This window comes from Rhipicephalus sanguineus, chromosome 5 (genome assembly GCF_013339695.2).
Source record: "Rhipicephalus sanguineus isolate Rsan-2018 chromosome 5, BIME_Rsan_1.4, whole genome shotgun sequence".
Lineage (NCBI taxonomy): Eukaryota > Metazoa > Arthropoda > Arachnida > Ixodida > Ixodidae > Rhipicephalus > Rhipicephalus sanguineus.
In genome coordinates this window covers 182,642,389-182,661,106 of record NC_051180.1, presented here as the reverse complement: position 1 = coordinate 182,661,106, position 18,718 = coordinate 182,642,389, and the positions used below count along the sequence as shown (strand labels likewise).

General features: G+C 46.7%; 1 protein-coding gene across 1 annotated transcript; it reads right to left on the bottom strand.

Annotated features, from left to right (window-relative positions):
* Positions 1 to 346: 346 nt before the first annotated feature.
* On the bottom strand, positions 347 to 8,635 carry LOC119395133 (uncharacterized). Its single transcript, XM_037662419.1, has 2 exons — positions 8,005 to 8,635; positions 347 to 514 (listed from the first exon to the last, which is right to left on the bottom strand). The coding sequence occupies exons 1-2, from the start codon at positions 8,617 to 8,619 to the stop codon at positions 347 to 349; spliced, it is 783 nt and encodes a 260-aa protein (XP_037518347.1). The 5' UTR covers positions 8,620 to 8,635.
* Positions 8,636 to 18,718: the final 10,083 nt, after the last annotated feature.

The following is an 18,718-nucleotide window of genomic DNA, read 5'->3' as shown; positions in this document are numbered from 1 at the left end:
TCGGGGCGTCAACCCCCTGTGAGAGATAGGTGAATAGGGAATCAGGCATCACCAAGGCAGGTAGAATGATCACAGGGACCAGCTTCCGGGAAGATGTTTTGGGGGAGGGACAGGACAAAGCAGCAGCCGTGACTCCCGCTAGTCACCTAGTCAGTAGTTAAGTGCCACTCACTTCAGCAGGAAAGTCTGAGCACGTTATTATCGCCGGTGCCTCGAATCTAGTTCGTTGCGCAGAAGCAATCAAGGAGAGAGTGAGAGGGGATAAAAGAGTCTCGATAGGGACATTCCCGTGACAGATGCTGGGCTCAGTCATGAGGCAAGCGAGAGAAGAACTCACAGCTAAAGCTCACGGTGACAACCTCGTAATTACGGGAGGGCTAAATGACGTCTTGAACAAAGAACGCTTAGGACTAGCGACGACCTTGGCAAAGGGGTCGATGGCATGCACTCTGTGTCCCCCCAGGTGCAGATTGTAGTATGCACAGTACTGGAGGTACCAGTGCGCGACGGCAACCTGCAAAGAGCGGTTGTCGACGCAAACAGAGATATGGCGAATGAGTCGAGAGAAAGGATTCGAGCTAGTGGAAATAAAGAGGGAGGTGCACAGGTGGGGTGGTTTCCAAAGAGACAGAATTCACTTCGATAGGAGGCTTGGTAATGAGGTGTGTTGGCGACTGGCAGGACGCGCAGTAGCCTTTTTGGGGGGCAAACAGGCCCTTCGGAGTCCGGGGTAACTAGTAACAAAGAAGACAACCAGCGGGACTCTTTTACAGGTAATATTGCGAAAAATTAGAATAAATGTAAAAGAAAAAGGGAGAAGGCGCGTGTTGCAATAAGTTACATAAACATACAGGGTGGCAGAAAACAGGCAAAATGGTTGAAGATGAAGGAGCAGTTAAACAAAGAACAGATGGGTGTTTATGAGGCTACAGACGCACCTTAGAGACTTGAAAGAGCCACCACATATTGACAACTATGCTTGGGAAGGGCGCAACAGGATCATATCAGGAAGGAAAAGAGGGGGGGGGGGTGTTGGAATGCTAAGTCATTGCGGAGCGAAATCGGATAAAGCGAAACAAACCTGTAGAGCGGACCTCTGGGTTTTGGGTGGAAAGAAAACGTGGACAAGGGCAGCCTACTTGTGGATGGGGAATAACTGCGCAGAAAGGAATCAAGAGATAGTGAATTGCGTAAGCGCTGATATTAAGGAACTTGGTAATGGGGCCGAAATCATCTTATTAGGGGGCATGAATGCGCACATGCATGACCTTGACGGATATTCAAGCACCAAGGGGAAGTTATTGCTAGATCTCTGCTAGCAACAACACGTGGGAAGTCGCAGACAGGCAATCGAACATTGATTATTGTCTCATGACAGAAGGAATTTGTGATAAACTGAGAAAAATGAGAGTAGGCGAGGAAGAGATTAACAGCTTGGGTAGTGATCATAAACGTATAGTGTTACAAATGGGATATAAAACTGGCTATGAGAGCATAAAACGAAAGTTGGGCAGCTCGTATTTAAATGACAAATAAATAACAAATATAGCCGCAAGAGTCGAGGAAATCACGAAAATATCGGGCAAGGACTGGGTGTATAGCGAGCTGTTACATGTAATGACGCAATAAATACGGAAAGAGAAGAAAACTATTTGCTGGAAAGGAAAGAGAAAACCGAATATTTGGTGGCACAAGGAAATCTGGGAAGCGATTGAGAAGCGACGTGAAGCTTCACGGGATTACACAGGCAAAAAATGAGAAGCGGCTGCAGGGCGAAGTCAACGAAGTATGAGAAATGTGTTTAGAGAAAAACTCCATGGTATAGAAATTGTTCGAGGCAAAAAACAACGGTGAAAATGAACGCTGGGGGACAGATTCAGGAAAAAAAAGGGCGATGCTTGCACTAAATCGCGCAACTCTTGAAACAGCCAAACTGGACGATTCTGAAGTCTAATGTGGTTGCTTTTACGTTGTTGCTAGGCTTTAGCTAGGTTAGTCACGGCACGGATATCCAAACTACAGAACCGAGCGTTCGCACCTCTCAAAGAACGACCACTTCTTTATTTCTGCTTTTCTCTGTTTCGTTCTCTCTTGATCTTTCTATTTTTTTCTGTCTTTCCCCCACTGTTTCTCTCTCTCTCCTCTCTCTCTCTCTCTCTCTCTCTCTCTCTATATATATATATATATATATATATATATATATTGTAGCGAAGCATTCCTACTCAGTAATGGGTCGTCCTGTCGAGCGCCTTCCAGTGGGTCGTTCTCTTCTCTGAGAGCACGCCCCTCGGGCAGAGAGTCGGCCCCGCTTTGACTGTCGCTGCCGTGCGCCGTCGCTGAGTGCCCGTTAATAAACGTCTTGACAATATATATATATATATATATATATATATATATATATATATCTTTTTATGTCTTTATTCCCACTACTTCTCGGTATTTTTCTGTCTCTCTTGCTTTCTGTAGCTTTCTCTCCCTCTCTCTCTTAGTGAACCAGTCTTGAGTAGTGGGATTTGCTCAATTTTTGTAGCACGTGCCCGCGATGCCTTCTTCAGTTTCAGTGGACCAGTTGCGAGTAGTGAGATTTGCCCAATTTCTGTGGAACATACTCGTTCATGATGATATTTTTGTGATAGCCCACATAAATTACGGCTAGCTTAAACAGCTTCGCTGTTAAAAAAGAAGACCGCGCCTAGGGTATTTTGCAGCCACATAAAAGCGCTAGGTAGGAAGTCCGTACCAATGCAACAACATGTTGTAGATGGAAGAAATGAATTGGAAGGGTACAAAGCCCTAGGTTACATCACAAATGTAACAGTCGATTCGCTCAAAAAGTTGGTCCAAGGGATTTCCCCGGTGAATAAAAGCATAAAGGAGAACGCAATCGATGCGTCACTGGGGCGTACCTAGCACTTGAGAATTTCAACTGGAAGAAGGCTGAAGGAAAAAAAAATTGGCAAAGCTTGCGCTAAGTCGCGCAAGGACTGACACAGTGAAACTTTACAATTCTGCAGTCTAATCTGGTTGCTTCTAGGTTGTTGCTAGGCTTTAGTTACGTTAGTCATGAAACGGATGTCGAAATTCCAGAATGTTCGCACTTCTCATAGATCTACGGGCACGTCGTCCTTGGTGTAGGGCTTCCATCGCTTTGGGCTCTTCTCGCAGCCACCGTCGCCTTTCCCATTCCCAAGTATGACACCTTCGCACTAGTCGTGCCAAGTCTTTCTATCTTTTGTCTTTATTCCCATTATTTCTCTCTATTTTCTCTCTCTATTTCCTTCTCTATCTTTCACTCTCTCTCTCTCTCTTAGTGAACCAGTGGTGAGTAGTGGGATTTGCTGCTCCTCAACTTCCTCCTCACCATCACACCTCTCCTCCTGACGCCCACTTCCCTTTCCCACCCCCCTGCTACGCTATAATGATTATCTGCTGGCGTGCCTGGACAGCCGCCTGGTTCGGAAACTCGCCTTCGGATCCAGTGTACGCGGGTTCGAATCCAGCCTTGCGAAGAACTTTTTCGGCAAGAATTTTTGTCTTTCTTTAAATCTCTCATTCCGTCCCTCTTTTTGTTTCCATATTTATTTATTTATTTATTTATTTATTTCTCTCTCTCTCTCGCTCTCTCTCTCTCTGTACTCGTTCTCAGGTTTATTACAGGCCACGCGGAAGCATTGATTAGTGGGATCTGCCGAAATGCTGTGGCACATGCCCGTTCTTGACGATGATAGCTTTCTGAGAGGCCACATATTAAGGCTAGCTTAAATAGCTTTGCTGTTAAAATTCGAAAGCGCATTGTTCCGGGATTTGATGGGGTTCCCGTCAGGCTCATTAGCGGACTAGGACATAACACTACAGAAGCACTGTTGAAAGCCATAGAAAAATGCTTACAGGACGGGCAATTATTGCATAGTTGGCGATGAAGTTCAATGAACTTAGTCTATAAAGGCAAGGAAGAAAAGGATAACATTCGTTCGTATAGACCGCTAACCAGTACATGCGTATTATACAGGTTGGCGATGCAGGCAGTAAAATTAAAAATTGAAACATGGTCACAAAATGACGATATTTTGGGAGAACTTCAGAATGGATTTCGAATCGGCAGGCGGTTAGACGATGATTTATTTGCTCTTACTCAGTGTCTAGAAATATCTCAAATACAAAACAAGCCCTTGTACATGAATTTTCTAGACGTCATTGGGATGTATGACAAAGTTATTCAGGAAATTCTGTGGGATATATTGAAAGGAGTGGACATAGGCGATGACTGTATACAGCTTTTGAGGGAGATACACCGAGAAAATACACTTTGCATAGAATGGAAGGGAATGAGTGGGAAAGATGATGTTGATATTAGGAAAGGGCTGAGGCAGGCATCTGCTTTGGCCCCGCTGTTATTAATGCTGTACATGGTGAATATGGAAAAAGCGCTAGATGGTAGCAACTTTTGTTTTAATCTGTCACACAAGGCTGGCGTGATGATTGAGAAGCATCTTCCAGATTTATTTTCTGCTTCTGATTTATTTTCCAACAGCCGAGGTGATATACAGCGGCTTGTGGATATATGCGAAAGGGAAGGTGAAGCTCTAGGACAAGGATTTAGCGTAAAAAAAGTTAATTGATGGTATTCAAAGATGCGAATGCTCAGGCGGTGTCAATACAGGGTCAAGAAATACCGAGTATAAGCGAATACAAGTACCCCGGATTATAGGTAAATGAAGGTGATAGATACATGGAGTTAAATAAAGTAGCCTCGGCAGCAAGAAACGCCAGGCCTTCGCGGAAAGCGCAGCACAATCACAGCGAAAGCTGGAAGAGTGGCATTTCTACAGCCCGTTGTAAAATGTCTTGGGGCTACTAATACAAGTATACTAGCAAGGTAACCACTACGCCATAAATCAAAATATTTGTGAAGTTGGGAAGCACCTGCAACGCCATTATTCGTCATTCTGCGCAGAAGCGAGGTTCCAGCTACACATCTGTAAGGCATTATGTGTGTTGTGAATGCACACATCCAATCACGAAACAGGCACATACACAGAACAAACACTCAAGTCCACCAATCACATCGCGGCACACACTTGCACGCGCGCATGGTCCGATGCAACGCCGCAGCGCGTTCGGTGCAACGCCACCGTGCGTTGGGCGCAACGCCACAGCGCGTTCGATGCAACGCCGTAAAGCGTTGGATGCAACACTCCTTCCCTCCTATTTATGAGTGGCTATAACCCCAGCGGTCTGGAGGCCGTCGATTTCGGCTGCTGCTTCTAACGGTGATCGGTGGGGAACAGTCAGGGTCGGGTGATCCTTGTGCTTGTTCCGGTGCCAGCTGAGTGTCCGGTGGCTCTGATGAACTGGGCACAAGCACTTCCGCAGCATGCGGCAAATCAATTTCACTAGGCTCACAGTTCCCGTCTGTTTCCAGAAAAGACCTTCGCAAATGATCGGCATGCGCGTATCGCACACGGCCTCCGACACGGACCACATCCACAGCAATCCACAGCAATCAAGAATGCATCCACAGCAATCAAGAACATATGCCCTTCCTTAGCTGCAAAATCTAAATGTACTCTTTCCCATGGGACATCGCTTACTCGCCACTGACATAAGGGTGCTGGCTGCGTCGAAGGGAGTACAGATTGGCATGTTTTACATCGGCGTACCACTTGTTCTAGAGCATTATCTATGCCGGGCCACCACACCATTGAACGTGCCACTGCTTTCATTTTGGTGATCCCCAAATGCTGCTCGTGCAAAAGAGCTAGAACCTGGGCTTGCAAACTTTCTGGTACTACGACCCTGTTGGTCCAAACAATGCAGCCATTATCAACTGCAAGATCGAACCGACGAACCCAAAATGGCTGTAGCTCATTTGGAACGCTTTTTGGCCAACCGTGCCAGATCATGTTTCGAACGCTCGTTAGGAGCCTGTCACGGTCTGTTGCGCGTTCAATATCTTTAGCTGTGAGCGGCAACTCAGTGAGAGTGGAAAAGTAAAAAATTTCTTCAGCCAGCTCTTCAGTGTCAGATAGCGGTAGGCGGGACAACGCGTCGGCATTAGCAATGGCTGTCCCCGGTTTATGCACTATTATGTATCGATAGTTAGCCAAGAAGGTCAGCCATCTATGCACTCTCGCGGTAGCCACAGCGCTTCCCTGCCTCTTTGGGTCAAACAGCACTGTCAGGGGCTGATGGTCTGTTACTACCTTAAACGCTCTTCCATAGAGGTATTTATGGAACTTTTTTACCGCAAAGACAATGCTCAGGGCTTCTTTTTCAATGTGCCCGTAATTGCGTTCTGCCGCGGTGAGAGACCTTGAAGCAAACGCTATAGGCTTCTCGACGTCATTCTCCACGTGCGACAGTACCGCTCCAACGCCATAATCCGACGCATCACATGTGATTTGAATGTCTTTGCGAACATCATACAACTGAAGAACACTGTCATCAGTCAACAACGCTTTGCACTTATTGAATGCGTCGTCACAGTGACGTGACCAGTGCCATTTGGTCTCTTTGCGTAGCAACTCATGTAAAGGTTCTAAAACCATTGCCAAATTTGGCAGGAATCTGGAATAAAAATTTACCAAACCCAGAAAGGCTTTCAGTTGTGTCACATTAACTGGCTTGGGTGCGTTCTTTATAGCCATCACCTTATCCCTAGTAGGATGCAGGCCATTTTTATCAATTTGGTGACCCAAATAAGTTACTTTCTCCTGAAAGAACTTGCACTTTCCGGCGTTGACCTTCAAACCGTGCTTACTTAGGCGTCTGAGCACCTGCTCGACTCTCTCGCGGCACTGCTCGTATGTCTCGCCAGCTATGACGACATCGTCCAAGTAGCAGGCGGTTCCCGATAAGCCGCCTAGGATCTGATCCATTACTGCTTGGAATACGGCAGGCGCGCACGCGACACCATAAGGGAGACGCTGAAACCTAAAAAGGCCCAGGTGCGTGTTCACCGTCAGCAATTCTTGTGCCAGCTCATCTAACTCAAGCTGTAGATAAGCCTTAGATAGGTCAATGACCGAGAAGACGGTTCCGCCTTGCAATGTCATGAAAATATCCTCTGGCAGCGGCAGAGGGTAGTGGTCAACTTCTATTGCCGGATTTATAGTGACACGATAGTCACCGCACAGACGCAGCCCTTTATCTTTTTTCGGTACAATGACCAGGGGCGTCGCCCAAGCGCTATGCCTTACTCTGTACACGACTCCTGCTTTTTCCATGTTCGACAGTTCCTGTTCCACTTGCTCACGAAGAGCATATGGCACTGGCCGCCGCCTTACAAAAGACCGGCGTAACACCTTCTTTGAGCTTAATACTGGCTTTGAAGCCTTTGATAGCGCCATAGCCTGGTTCAAACACTTCGCTGTACATTTCCGTTACAGGAACTGGATTTCTCACACTCTTCATGCACATGACTTCATGCCATCTAATTTTAATTTTTTGCAGCCAGTTTCGACCAAGCAACGTTGGCATCCTAGCTTTTTCAGCATCCTTTGCTATGACAAGTGGCAGTGAATAGCATTGATCGTAATATCTAACATCAACATCTATCACGCCTTTGATATCGACAGGTGTGCCATTGTAGGCGACTAAGTTCACATTAGCTTCTCTGAAGCTGGCTGAAGGAAAAAGCTTAGCGCACTCAGATTCGGACATAACCGACACAGCAGCACCTGTATCCAACTCCATGCAAACTTCCTTTCCATTTATCTCAAACATAACTGTAATAGCCGGCGTTCCTGAACTTTTATCAGTGTGACACAGCGTAAGTAACTCATTTCCGGCGACATCACAATCCAGCTGCTTAACGAGTTTGGTTTTACACATTTTAGCTATGTGCCCTTTTTTCTGACATTTGTAACAAGTACTGTTAACAAATCGGCAACTTACTGGTGCATGGTGACCCGCACAGCGATGACAAGAAGCTTTAGTCCCATGCTGCGTGGTCTTTTCAGTCTTTGTGAACGCACAATTCTTCGCGTTCTTGCCAGCACTTGCTTGTGGACGCCGTTCTTTTGCTTGTCCTTGCCAGTGCAAGTCGGAGACGCTCGCTGCGATGCCTTCGCTCTTTGTAGAGGCCATCTGCTGAGTGTCTTTCGTAGCTGCTTCCATAGCCACGGCGATGTTGCAGGCGCGTTCCCAAGTCAGCTCAGCGTCTGGCGTGGCTAGCAGTCGGCAGCGCACAGCGTCTGCTTGAAGGCCGGCGATTAGTCGGTCCCGCAGAGCTTCCTCTAGAAATGTGCCAAACGCACACGTCGCCGCCAATTTCTTCAGACCCACGATGAAGTCCGCCACGCTTTCATGCTTCTCTTGTTTTCGTTGGTGGAAGCGATACCTTTCCGTCACCACGGAACTTTTGGGAGCATAGTGCTTTTTAAGTGCATCAACGGCAACCTCGAATGTTACTTTCGTAGGCGTCTTTGGAAGAAGCAAGCTCCTTAGCGTCCCGTAAGCCTTTTCGCCGATCGTAGTCAAGAAGACCTGCAGTTTCTTTTCTTCTGCAATGTCGTTGGCGGCGATGAAGCACTCGAGACGCTCGAGGTAGACCTCGAAGTCCCCGTTGTCCGGGTCGAACTCCGGCAGCTTGCCAAGTGTAGCGCTCGATGAAGCCATCTTCAGGGTATCTTGCCGTATCCCATCCTCGTGGCCAGTTTGTTGTGAATGCACACATCCAATCACGAAACAGGCACATACACAGAACAAACACTCAAGTCCACCAATCACATCGCGGCACACACTTGCACGCGCGCATGGTCCGATGCAACGCCGCAGCGCGTTCGGTGCAACGCCACCGTGCGTTGGGCGCAACGCCACAGCGCGTTCGATGCAACGCCGTAAAGCGTTGGATGCAACAATGTGCACTTTGTTGACGTGACGACTAATGACGATGAAGAATTATGGTTCAGCCCTTTCTAATGGGTTAGAAGCTTTAAACGGCTCACCAGTTACGTAATTCGCATTGTGTGACGCCTGGTCGCTATTTCACTCTCCCATCATGCAATATAACATACGCTGACGTGAGAAAGGACAGAGAGAGGGCGGGGAAGAACTTTATTGAGACCCTGAGAAAATGAATCATGGGCTTATGGGCTTCCTTGGCAACCAATACAAGTGCACTTACGAGAAACCCACTACGCTATAAATCATCATAATTTCTGTGAAGTAGGGAAGCATCCACTATGCCATTTTTCGTCATTCAACAGAGAGCCGTGGTACTCACTACACATATGTAAGGCATTATGCCCACTTCGTTGATGTTGTGCCTGATGACGATGAAGAATTATTGCAGAGCCCTTTGTTATGGGTTGGAAGCATCCAACAGCCCACTCCTTGCACAATTCGCATTGTGTGATGCCTGGTTACAGAATCCGCGTTGTGTTATGCGTGGTTATTTCACTCTTCTGCCACACTAAATTACATATGTTAATGTGGTTCCTTCCGGACATGAAGCCTGTATACACTCCGTTCGGGACCTATAGAGGGCGCCTTGAAACACGCACGCAGCGCCACTTGCGGTGCGGCGAGCGTGCAACGGTGAGAGCCTTAGCAGACAACAGTGCTTCATTGCTTTGACAGCTATGACGGCGCAAGCGCCCGTGGCTGGTACGTTAGTGCTTCGAGATGGATTTAAAGATATCGCAATGGGATCGTTCTTCCGCGATGCAACCATTAAAAAAGGGGAAAACCTGCACGAGAGAGGCCACGTTTTTGACGTGAGTGAACGCTTTGCTACGGCGCCGTCAGTACTGACGGCGCCGTAGCAAAGCGTGCCTCACACAAGAGGCTTATTCCATAGCTATCGAGGTAAGCTGTCATCCTTTCATGCTTAGAATATTATTGGTGCATGGCCACTACCCGTGTCCTTGCAAAATGTTCAGAACATTTAGAATTATCCACGGCCCGTCGCCGTGGAAACTACGGCGAGTGGCCGGGCGGTGTGGTTATTTGTTGGTGGCTTCGTGTCATGTCGATTCGCAGCCACCGAGTATTTTGCTTGAAATTGTCACGCGTAGCAACGAGCTTATTGCAGCCTCATCATCGCTCATCATGATCGTTTCTACCTCGCCGCTCGCGCGGCTCATGCCAAGAGCTTGAAGTGCGGGCGAGAAATTAACGTGTTACGATCGGCCCCGCTTCGTCTTTCGCTTCAAGTGATGTGGCGCCGACGACGGCACGGTCACTTCGGCCATCATCAGTCTCCCTCATTAGCTACAACCTCTTTCGTTGTTTATGCTTCTTTCCGAAACAAACATTGCGCTTCCGCCGCAACAGCGTTCGCACAAAAATGCAACGACGGCCAGATCTAAGATGAAAATAAACAGCCTCGATTTTAGTTCCGTGTGCACATTTGTCTACATGCTGCACACTTTGTTTGTTTCATCAACGCCGAATGATTACAGGGTCAGCTGTTTACTACAAGTATCAACCACTTAAAGTGCTTGCGCTCTTGGCTTTCTCGTCTGCGCGAGCTCACTACGCTTTTATAATTTGCACAAACTCTGGTGTAACCCAAGCTACGCTCTAGCGCAGAGGTGCGCAAACATTTTCGGTATCAAAAATGCGTTGGACTGGGCTAGTTGGTACATTGTCATGATCGATAAAAAAACCAGCGGTAAATACAGGACACAATGAGTGTCCCGTCGTTTCCTCTCACTGTGTCCTGTGTTTACCACTGTTTTTTTTATCCATTTTAACGTTTTCGGGACCACGACCTCTCGAAGCTTCCGAGTGCCGTAGGGCTACACCAGCCGTAGTCTTTCTGCTTTAATACTAGGATCTTTCCGAAGAGCCGCGCCCACCTGACATTTTTGTCCCTCAACATCTCGGCGGAAAAGAATCGACTCCCAGTTAGCCCATCTCTACTTAAACAGCTGCGCTTCCGCCAGCAATAAAATCATGTCTGCAGGAACAGCGCGAACGTAAAGCACGGGACGTAGAAGAAACATTACGACGACACGAAAGCTATCAACTTATCTTCGGCAAGCACGCACCGCTTACGATACTCGTCAGGAAATATCGTCGGCACGTACGACGGGGACGACACATCCTTGGACGGCACACCCCCAACGAAATGTGCACTGCATATCTTCGCGTGCCGAGAAGACTCCCAGTTTGTTCTGTCATGGCTGAAATGCACTGATGTTAGCGGCACAAGAAAAACAAAACCGCAGAACGCGAGACGGCAGAGGGAGCGGGAACCAAGCTAACTTTTTTCGTCGCACAGCCGTGATTCACTTTTGCCGCTGCCCAATAAAGCACGGACGAGTTGAGAAACGGTGAAACGTCGTTACCGCAGGGCACGACGTGTACCTGTTGGTACAACCGACGACGCAGCAGTTCATGACTGCGTCACAGAACACCTACAACTGCGTGCTAGCGGGCGCGGGAAAGCATTCGCTTCTGCTCGGGCTCTCAACGTCTGCCTTCTCTGACGGCCGCGCGGTGGCGCGCCAGTCGCAGTGAACGGAGTGTATAGCGTCTTTTTGCAAGGCCCTTTCAAGCACTGGTATGGCTCTGAAGTTGAACACAGGGCTCCCACGCAGAGGGACCAGGTTCGAACCCCGTTCCATCCCGGAAATTTTTTCTTATTTTGTTTTTTTTTCTTACTTCGCGCGATAGTGGTCACGAACACCGGCGGCGGCGGCGGCGGACGACTACGGTGCCAAAAACGGCCGTTGAAATGATCTGATAGCAGCTTTCGTTGTAAAGAAATAGAGGAATGCTGCGATAATGAATCACGGAGCGTTATCGGGATACAATTGGCACGAGGTGCTTCGAGGCCTGTGGAAAGTCATAATGGTTCCGGGGCTTACATTTGGGAACACAGTGGTGTGCATGAATTCAGAAGTGCAATTAGGACTGGATGTGAATAAAAGTGCCGTGGGACGCCTCGCGTTGGAATCTCACGGGAAGACGAAAAATGAGGCTTTTAAAGGTGATATGGATGGGCAGGTTTTGAGGTGAGGGAAGCTCCGAGCGATATGAGATTCGAAGAGAGGCTAAGGAATGCGAAAGAGAGTAGATATGCAGAGAAGGTGCTCCGGTATTTGTATAGAAAGAGCGTTGACTCACAACGGAGGAAAAGAACTTGGAGTATCACCAGCAAGTATACGACTGGCAGCCTAAGCAATATGGCAACAAAGAGCGCTGGCGAGAAGTCAGACGCGGAGAGGATTTATTGGATAGCAGCGATGAAAAAAAAAATGGCTCTGAGTAGCTACCGAAATGGCAAAAACGAAATAAGGAGGGAGGCACTTTATGATAAATCGAGGGAAATCGCTTTACTGTTTGAAGCGAGGTCGGGTTGCCTTAGAACGCGTAGTTATAAAGCGAGATTCAGAAAGGCAGAAGGCATGTACATGCTGTGGAGGACCCAAGGAACGATGGAGCATGTTCTTATTTAATGTGGAGATATCCACACAGGTGTATGTTTGGGCACGAGCCTACATGAAGCCTTGGGTTGTAGGGACAACAATGGAAAGCTGAACACGTCCGCGATATGAATAAGTAAGAGATGGTTAGAGTATTGGTGGTACAAATCTAGAGAAAGGGCAAAGATAGTGAGAATAATAAGGTAATTATGCCATAAGGGACAGAGAGCTGGGCTAAGATCGATTTAGTCGAAGGAGACAAGGCATTAGGCCAAATTGAAAGAAAAAGTTCTTTTTTTCTTTTTGTCGAGCCTGGTGACGCACATGTCGCAGCCCCGTTAGAAAGGGGACGCTTATGGCATCTATCCATCTATCCAACACTCCATCAGAGACGCAGGCTGCAGGCTTTCGCTGTGCTGAAAAAGGTGGGTTATTTTCGCTACTTTTCTGGCTTTAACCCTTTGTTGCACGAATAGTGTTAGGAATTCTTTATTCTAATTTTTTTTTCTATGCAACCGTATTTACACAAAGGAACGCTTTCAGTAGATGGCGCTACGTCTTTTTAATAAAAATCGGGAAGGCTATACGCAGTATACTAGGTACGCCATTTCCTTAGCAAGCTTTCATGCAACAGAGAAATATGAGAAATATGGCACGCTATGCGATAGAGGTTTACAACGTTGTTTTTTAATAGCTTATACAGATTGCAGCCCTCCTTGCCCAGAAAAATAAGTTTGATGTAGCTTAAAATTTTGTAATAAATAGCCGAAGGGGTTTTATGTAAGAAAACCACGGTATTAGGCACACCATAGTAGGGGTACGGCCGATTAATCTTTAAGGCCTGGGGTCCCTTAGCGTGCACCGAAACCGAGCTATACGGGTGTTGTTGCACTTCGCCCCATCGAAATGTGTCTTCCGTCAAAAAAAAAAAAAAACAGAAAAAAAACTACTCCAGTACCACCCAGCGTGATATCTGCAGAGACAGTGGTGCTGCGGTTCTCCTGTGTTTCCTTCGTAAGTTTCTGACGTTTTTTCTTGTTGTTGTTTTTGTGTGTGTGTCTGTGACAACGTTATTTGTAGAGTAGAGATTCACGAAAAATGATGTGCGGCATCCCGTGCCACACCTGCCCCCGCTACGGTGAAAGAGCCCTATTCCCTTGTTTACGAAAAAATCCGTAAACAAGGTGTGGGTGCTTGAACCACACCCTGTTTGCGGATGTTTTCATTGCCAGCTTCCATCTTCCCCTTCCTGCCGTTTTTTGAATAGCCTTGTAAAGTATATATAGTATAGCAAGGGGATAGCAAAGCGAAGAGACGGTGAGGGGGACGAGTACACAGAGGAGGAGGAAAGAACGAGTAGAGAGAGAAAGGGAGAAAGAAATTAATAGAAAGAAAGGAAAGAAAGAGAGAAAAAGATAGAAAGAGAAACGGAGAAAGAAAGGGACACAAAAGGAAAGATAGAAAAGAAGAGAGCGACGTGTAGTATAGTACAGTGTGGATATAGATGAGAAGACCTAGCAATTAAGCCAGGACCTGCTAGGTGCCCAGCAGCTCTACTGTGAACCAGCCTTCGCGGCTTCGTGCAAGCTGCGCTACATTTTCTAATGCGTATCTGCTCAATTATATATTTCACATATTTTGTGATGGTCACTTAACGCCGGGAACACTAACACCAGAAGTGCAGTATTCACACTCACCGGTGATCGTTGTGATAAAGTTTGTAGGCTAATTTCTTAGCGTTTGGACATTGTCGGCATGCTGATGGAATGAGCGGCCAGCAGCCTAGTGCTGCAGTAGCCGTGATCGTTGTGACACCTGACAGCGAAGTGCTGAAAGGCGCCCTACGAACAGGTGGCGGGACGAGCAGCCAGGGCCCGACCACTGATTTTTATAGTGCAAGTTTAGAGTGCAAGTTTTAGCTGAGAATCAACCAGGTGTTTATTTATGCTAGCTTAGGTTTATAACAGCAATTTGTCGGTTAGACGAATTACCGCAGATATCAGCGATGTATGTTGCGACATCCATAAGCTTGTCACCGTTCCCTACAACATAAAATTATCTCCACAGCAGCTTCAGCACATCCATATCCATTAACGCGACTGTGCTTTCAGGTTTCACGACTTTGTGTTGCCGGTGTCCGCGCATGTCTAGTCATAGGCGCAGGCTTTTTAAAATAGCATACTCATTTATGACATTCAAAAAATACAAATCGATGCCCGAACATCACTAACACTAAAAGAGTATAGCTGAACAAACCACATCGATAACCATCTAACCGAACACTTTGTTCCGCTAGGCATCACTAATTCTGGGTAATGTAACCTTTACATTTCAATATTCTTTCACCGTTGTATTTTATCGGTTGTTAGAGTGACTCTATTCCAGCGTTATCTACGGGATCCGCCAGCCACACTAGGTGTAGATGATAAAAATGGCGTAAGATGGAATAATATAATGGAATCGATGCATTACGGCGACACAGTACCTGTCCATCTTCACCCATAACTTTGGAGCCTGTATCAAGTCTTCAGAGAAGATAGATACCAATATACGCCGGTAATAAAGCTTCGAAAAGTTGCGTGCTTCCTCTAAGCATGATGTCCGTTCCTTTTCAACGAGTGACCTAAGCATGTAACCACTTTCAATAAGAGTGCAGTACACATAACTTTGCACAATGTTGACCTGAGCAGCTAATGAGCGAGAAAAGGTTCAACTAGTAACCTATGACACAACTTCCGAGTACGCGTGCAGGTGACCTCTCTGGCTACCAAGGATGAGCTCGAGTCGTACTTCAAGAAACTTCGGAGGACTCCGCCTGGACGTTTGATCGCCGTTGTCTTCAGCACGCCTTCATATCAGGTGGCTGACAAGGATGACCCACTGCGTGTTCAACGCCGTGAAGCTGTCACAGGAGGCCGCGACACCAACGACGCTGAAGATCTCTATTGGCAAATGGACTACGAGGTACGACGCTCAGCTGCAGGAAAGTTTCCTCTAGTACTAGTTGTTACCCTGTCTAGACGAACACACACCGCAAATATTGGCCTTTCTCTTTGGTTTAGGCGTAGCCACATTTGAGCGCATGATGGACTCCTCGCTCAAGGGTTTTAAATGGTCCACGTGCCTATTGCATCTCGATGACATTGTTTTCTTACCAATATTTGACACGCATGTAGAGCATCTCTAAGTAAAGCTTGGGCCTTTTTCGAGATGAAAGGCTGCAGCTCCTCCCATGCGTCGTTTCAGACATCTGCGAATTACCACCTTGCCGGCGCTTCTAGAGTACGACGTGACCTCGACAAAGTATGTGACGTCCGACATTTTCCGGTCGCGAAGACATTCACTGACATCGCAGTTTTGTTAGGCTATGTTTGTATCTCTTCCACCTTGTACAATATTTTGCAGCTCTTTCTAGACCTGTCATTGACCACTGAAAAATTTGTTGACCAGTTATCCATCTCCTGTCGCCTCAGTAGTCCCTTGACCAAACCACCCATTTGACCAAACCACGTCGACCCAGATTCCCTGAGGGAGTTGCGTATCCAGTGGTCACGATGTAGGAGCCGTCCAAGCTCTATGTCAGTGTGGCCTGGGTAAGTTACAGCTTACGTCTGTAACTCACTGTGACCGTCCAAGGTTAACTGTTACATTACGGAAAGGGAATGCCTCGCCGTTGTATGAATGGTTTCTAACTTGATTCCTTATCTCCCCGATAGACATTTCCTGGTACTGTCCCTTTCTCTTGACTTTAATCTATAAAATGTTCTAGAGGCCAGGATTGTCGCGATTCTTTTCGGCTCGACAGCCTTCTTTTAGTGTGGTGCACAAGTTCGAGCGCTGCATAAGGAGGCTGGTAGTTCGTCGCATGAAGTCGTTGATACCCACGATGTCTCTGCCACGACTAGGCTGGTTGTATTTTTCCGTGTCGCAATTAATACTTACCGCCGATAAACAGTGCCTTGCTCCCTACCTCGAAGCAGTTATCGCTCGTCTTGAAACCACGGCCGAGGACTTTTCCTTAGGGGTTCCTGTTATTTATTTATTTATTTATTTATTTATTTATTTATTTATTTATTTATTTATTTATTTATTTATTTATTTATTTATTTATTTATATAATTACCTATCTCAAAATAACTGCCAGCCTCTGACGGCAGGCATTTATCAGGAGTGGTTACAAAGATGATATAATCAAAATACATTGTGTACAATTTCGAACCTTACACAAAATGAAAAAAAGCATACAAATAAAAAAATATGCATAGCGTTTCACCCCGCAAACGTGGTTACAAACAAGAGGAACAAAATGTCTATTACAACGTGAAGGCTTAAGCAAAATGAAATAGCACACAATTGAAAAAAATTTGTTCAGTATCTTAAAGGCTACAGCGCACAAAGACGGGGACAACAGAAGAAAACACAGGACGAAGCGCCGAACTGCAACTGAAACTTTATTCTCTAAAGGAGGAACCTTATATGCGCACTTCGAGCCAATGAAAGCAACATTAGGCACAGCACCAACACGAGATAAAGTTACAACAAACCTAACACTCATTATTTTGCACACGGCCTAAGACATGTTACCGTTCAAAAATTCTATCTCCTTGGTGGAGAGGGTCACAGAGGGAGCACTCACACAACCGTCTTTTTGGCGATCAATTTCGTACGCTTCAATCACTTCACGTGTCAGCTTATCCTTTTCCTTTCCGATTACCGAGCACTGCCCGAAAAGTGGTTCACATGCACAAGTCCTGCAGTGCATTGACAAGTGGCCTGATATGGCCACTGATTAGGCCACAGATGAAGCGTGGTGATCAGCAAGGCCAGACGATAAAGAAAAAGAAAGATAAGTAATAGTAGTGCCGTACATGCATAAGGTCGGGCACAATCTCAAAAAGATAGGCATGCGTGCTGCTGTCGATGTAGTCTTCTCCGCCCCTAACAAGCTGTCAAAACTATGTTTGCTTGGTAGACGACGAATAGAAACAGCGCTAGACACGGGACGAGAAGAGGACACATACACGGCGCTGAACTAACAACCAATGTTTATTGCAAAAACGAGTGCAATATATAGGACACAGGTGTCTGCGCAGAAACACGGAACATACAGCAAAGTGCACAGCCATGTGATAAGGCCAAACTGCAAACATTATCTAGAGCCTGTCAAATCAGTGGACCTCAGATATCTAATTTCACAGCCATGAAGCGAAATTGAGGGTACGCTAACACAAGAAACCTCATGCTGTTGAATGTGAAAGGCTTCGCTAACCTCGCGTTCGCGCTGCTTGCTATAGCGCCCCATGACCACACACTTATCGAGAATCGGCCGACAACCACAATCTTTACAGTGGTCAGCCAGGTGGCTAGGAACAGAGCCTTTCAGAGCATAAGAGTGCTCCCTCAGCCGATCATTTACGCATCGGCCTGTTTGGCCGATGTAACAGCGCCCACAAGTGAATGGTATTTTATACACAACAGCTGAAACACATTCCACATAGCGCGTAGCGTGTTTCTTAGTGCATGCTTGTTTCTTAGGTCCATCACTGTTAACCCTGCGGCACAGCCCGGCCAGCTTGCCGCGTGCGCAGAAAACAACTCTTACACCAATTTTGCCTGCAACTTTCTTTAGCCTGTGCGAAACCTCATGTACGTAGGGAATAACCACCGGGTTATGCTCTTATGCTCTGAAAGGCTCTGTTCCTAGCCACCTGGCTGACCACTGTAAAGATTGTGGTTGTCGGCCGATTCTCGATAAGTGTGTGGTCATGGGGCGCTATAGCAAGCAGCGCGAACGCGAGGTTAGCGAAGCCTTTCACATTCAACAGCATGAGGTTTCTTGTGTTAGCGTACCCTCAATTTCGCTTCATGGCTGTGAAATTAGATATCTGAGGTCCACTGATTTGACAGGCTCTAGATAATGTTTGCAGTTTGGCCTTATCACATGGCTGTGCACTTTGCTGTATGTTCCGTGTTTCTGCGCAGACACCTGTGTCCTATATATTGCACTCGTTTTTGCAATAAACATTGGTTGTTAGTTCAGCGCCGTGTATGTGTCCTCTTCTCGTCCCGTGTCTAGCGCTGTTTCTATTCGTCGTCTACCTTGCAGAACCAACCAGCCCAATCAAGCACATTGTTATGTTTGCTTGTTAACGCTGATGGCAACAAAAAAGAAGGATGCGCCAAAAGACATGGGGAGCGGTTTGTTTACTGTGAAGAAGGTATAGTCTACTCGCTGCCCTTGAGCTGCGGGAAAGGATATATTGGACAATCGGGTAGATGTCTTAACGATTGGCTCAGGGAGCATAGGAATTTGGTAGGAAAGACAGCCATATCAATGAGGG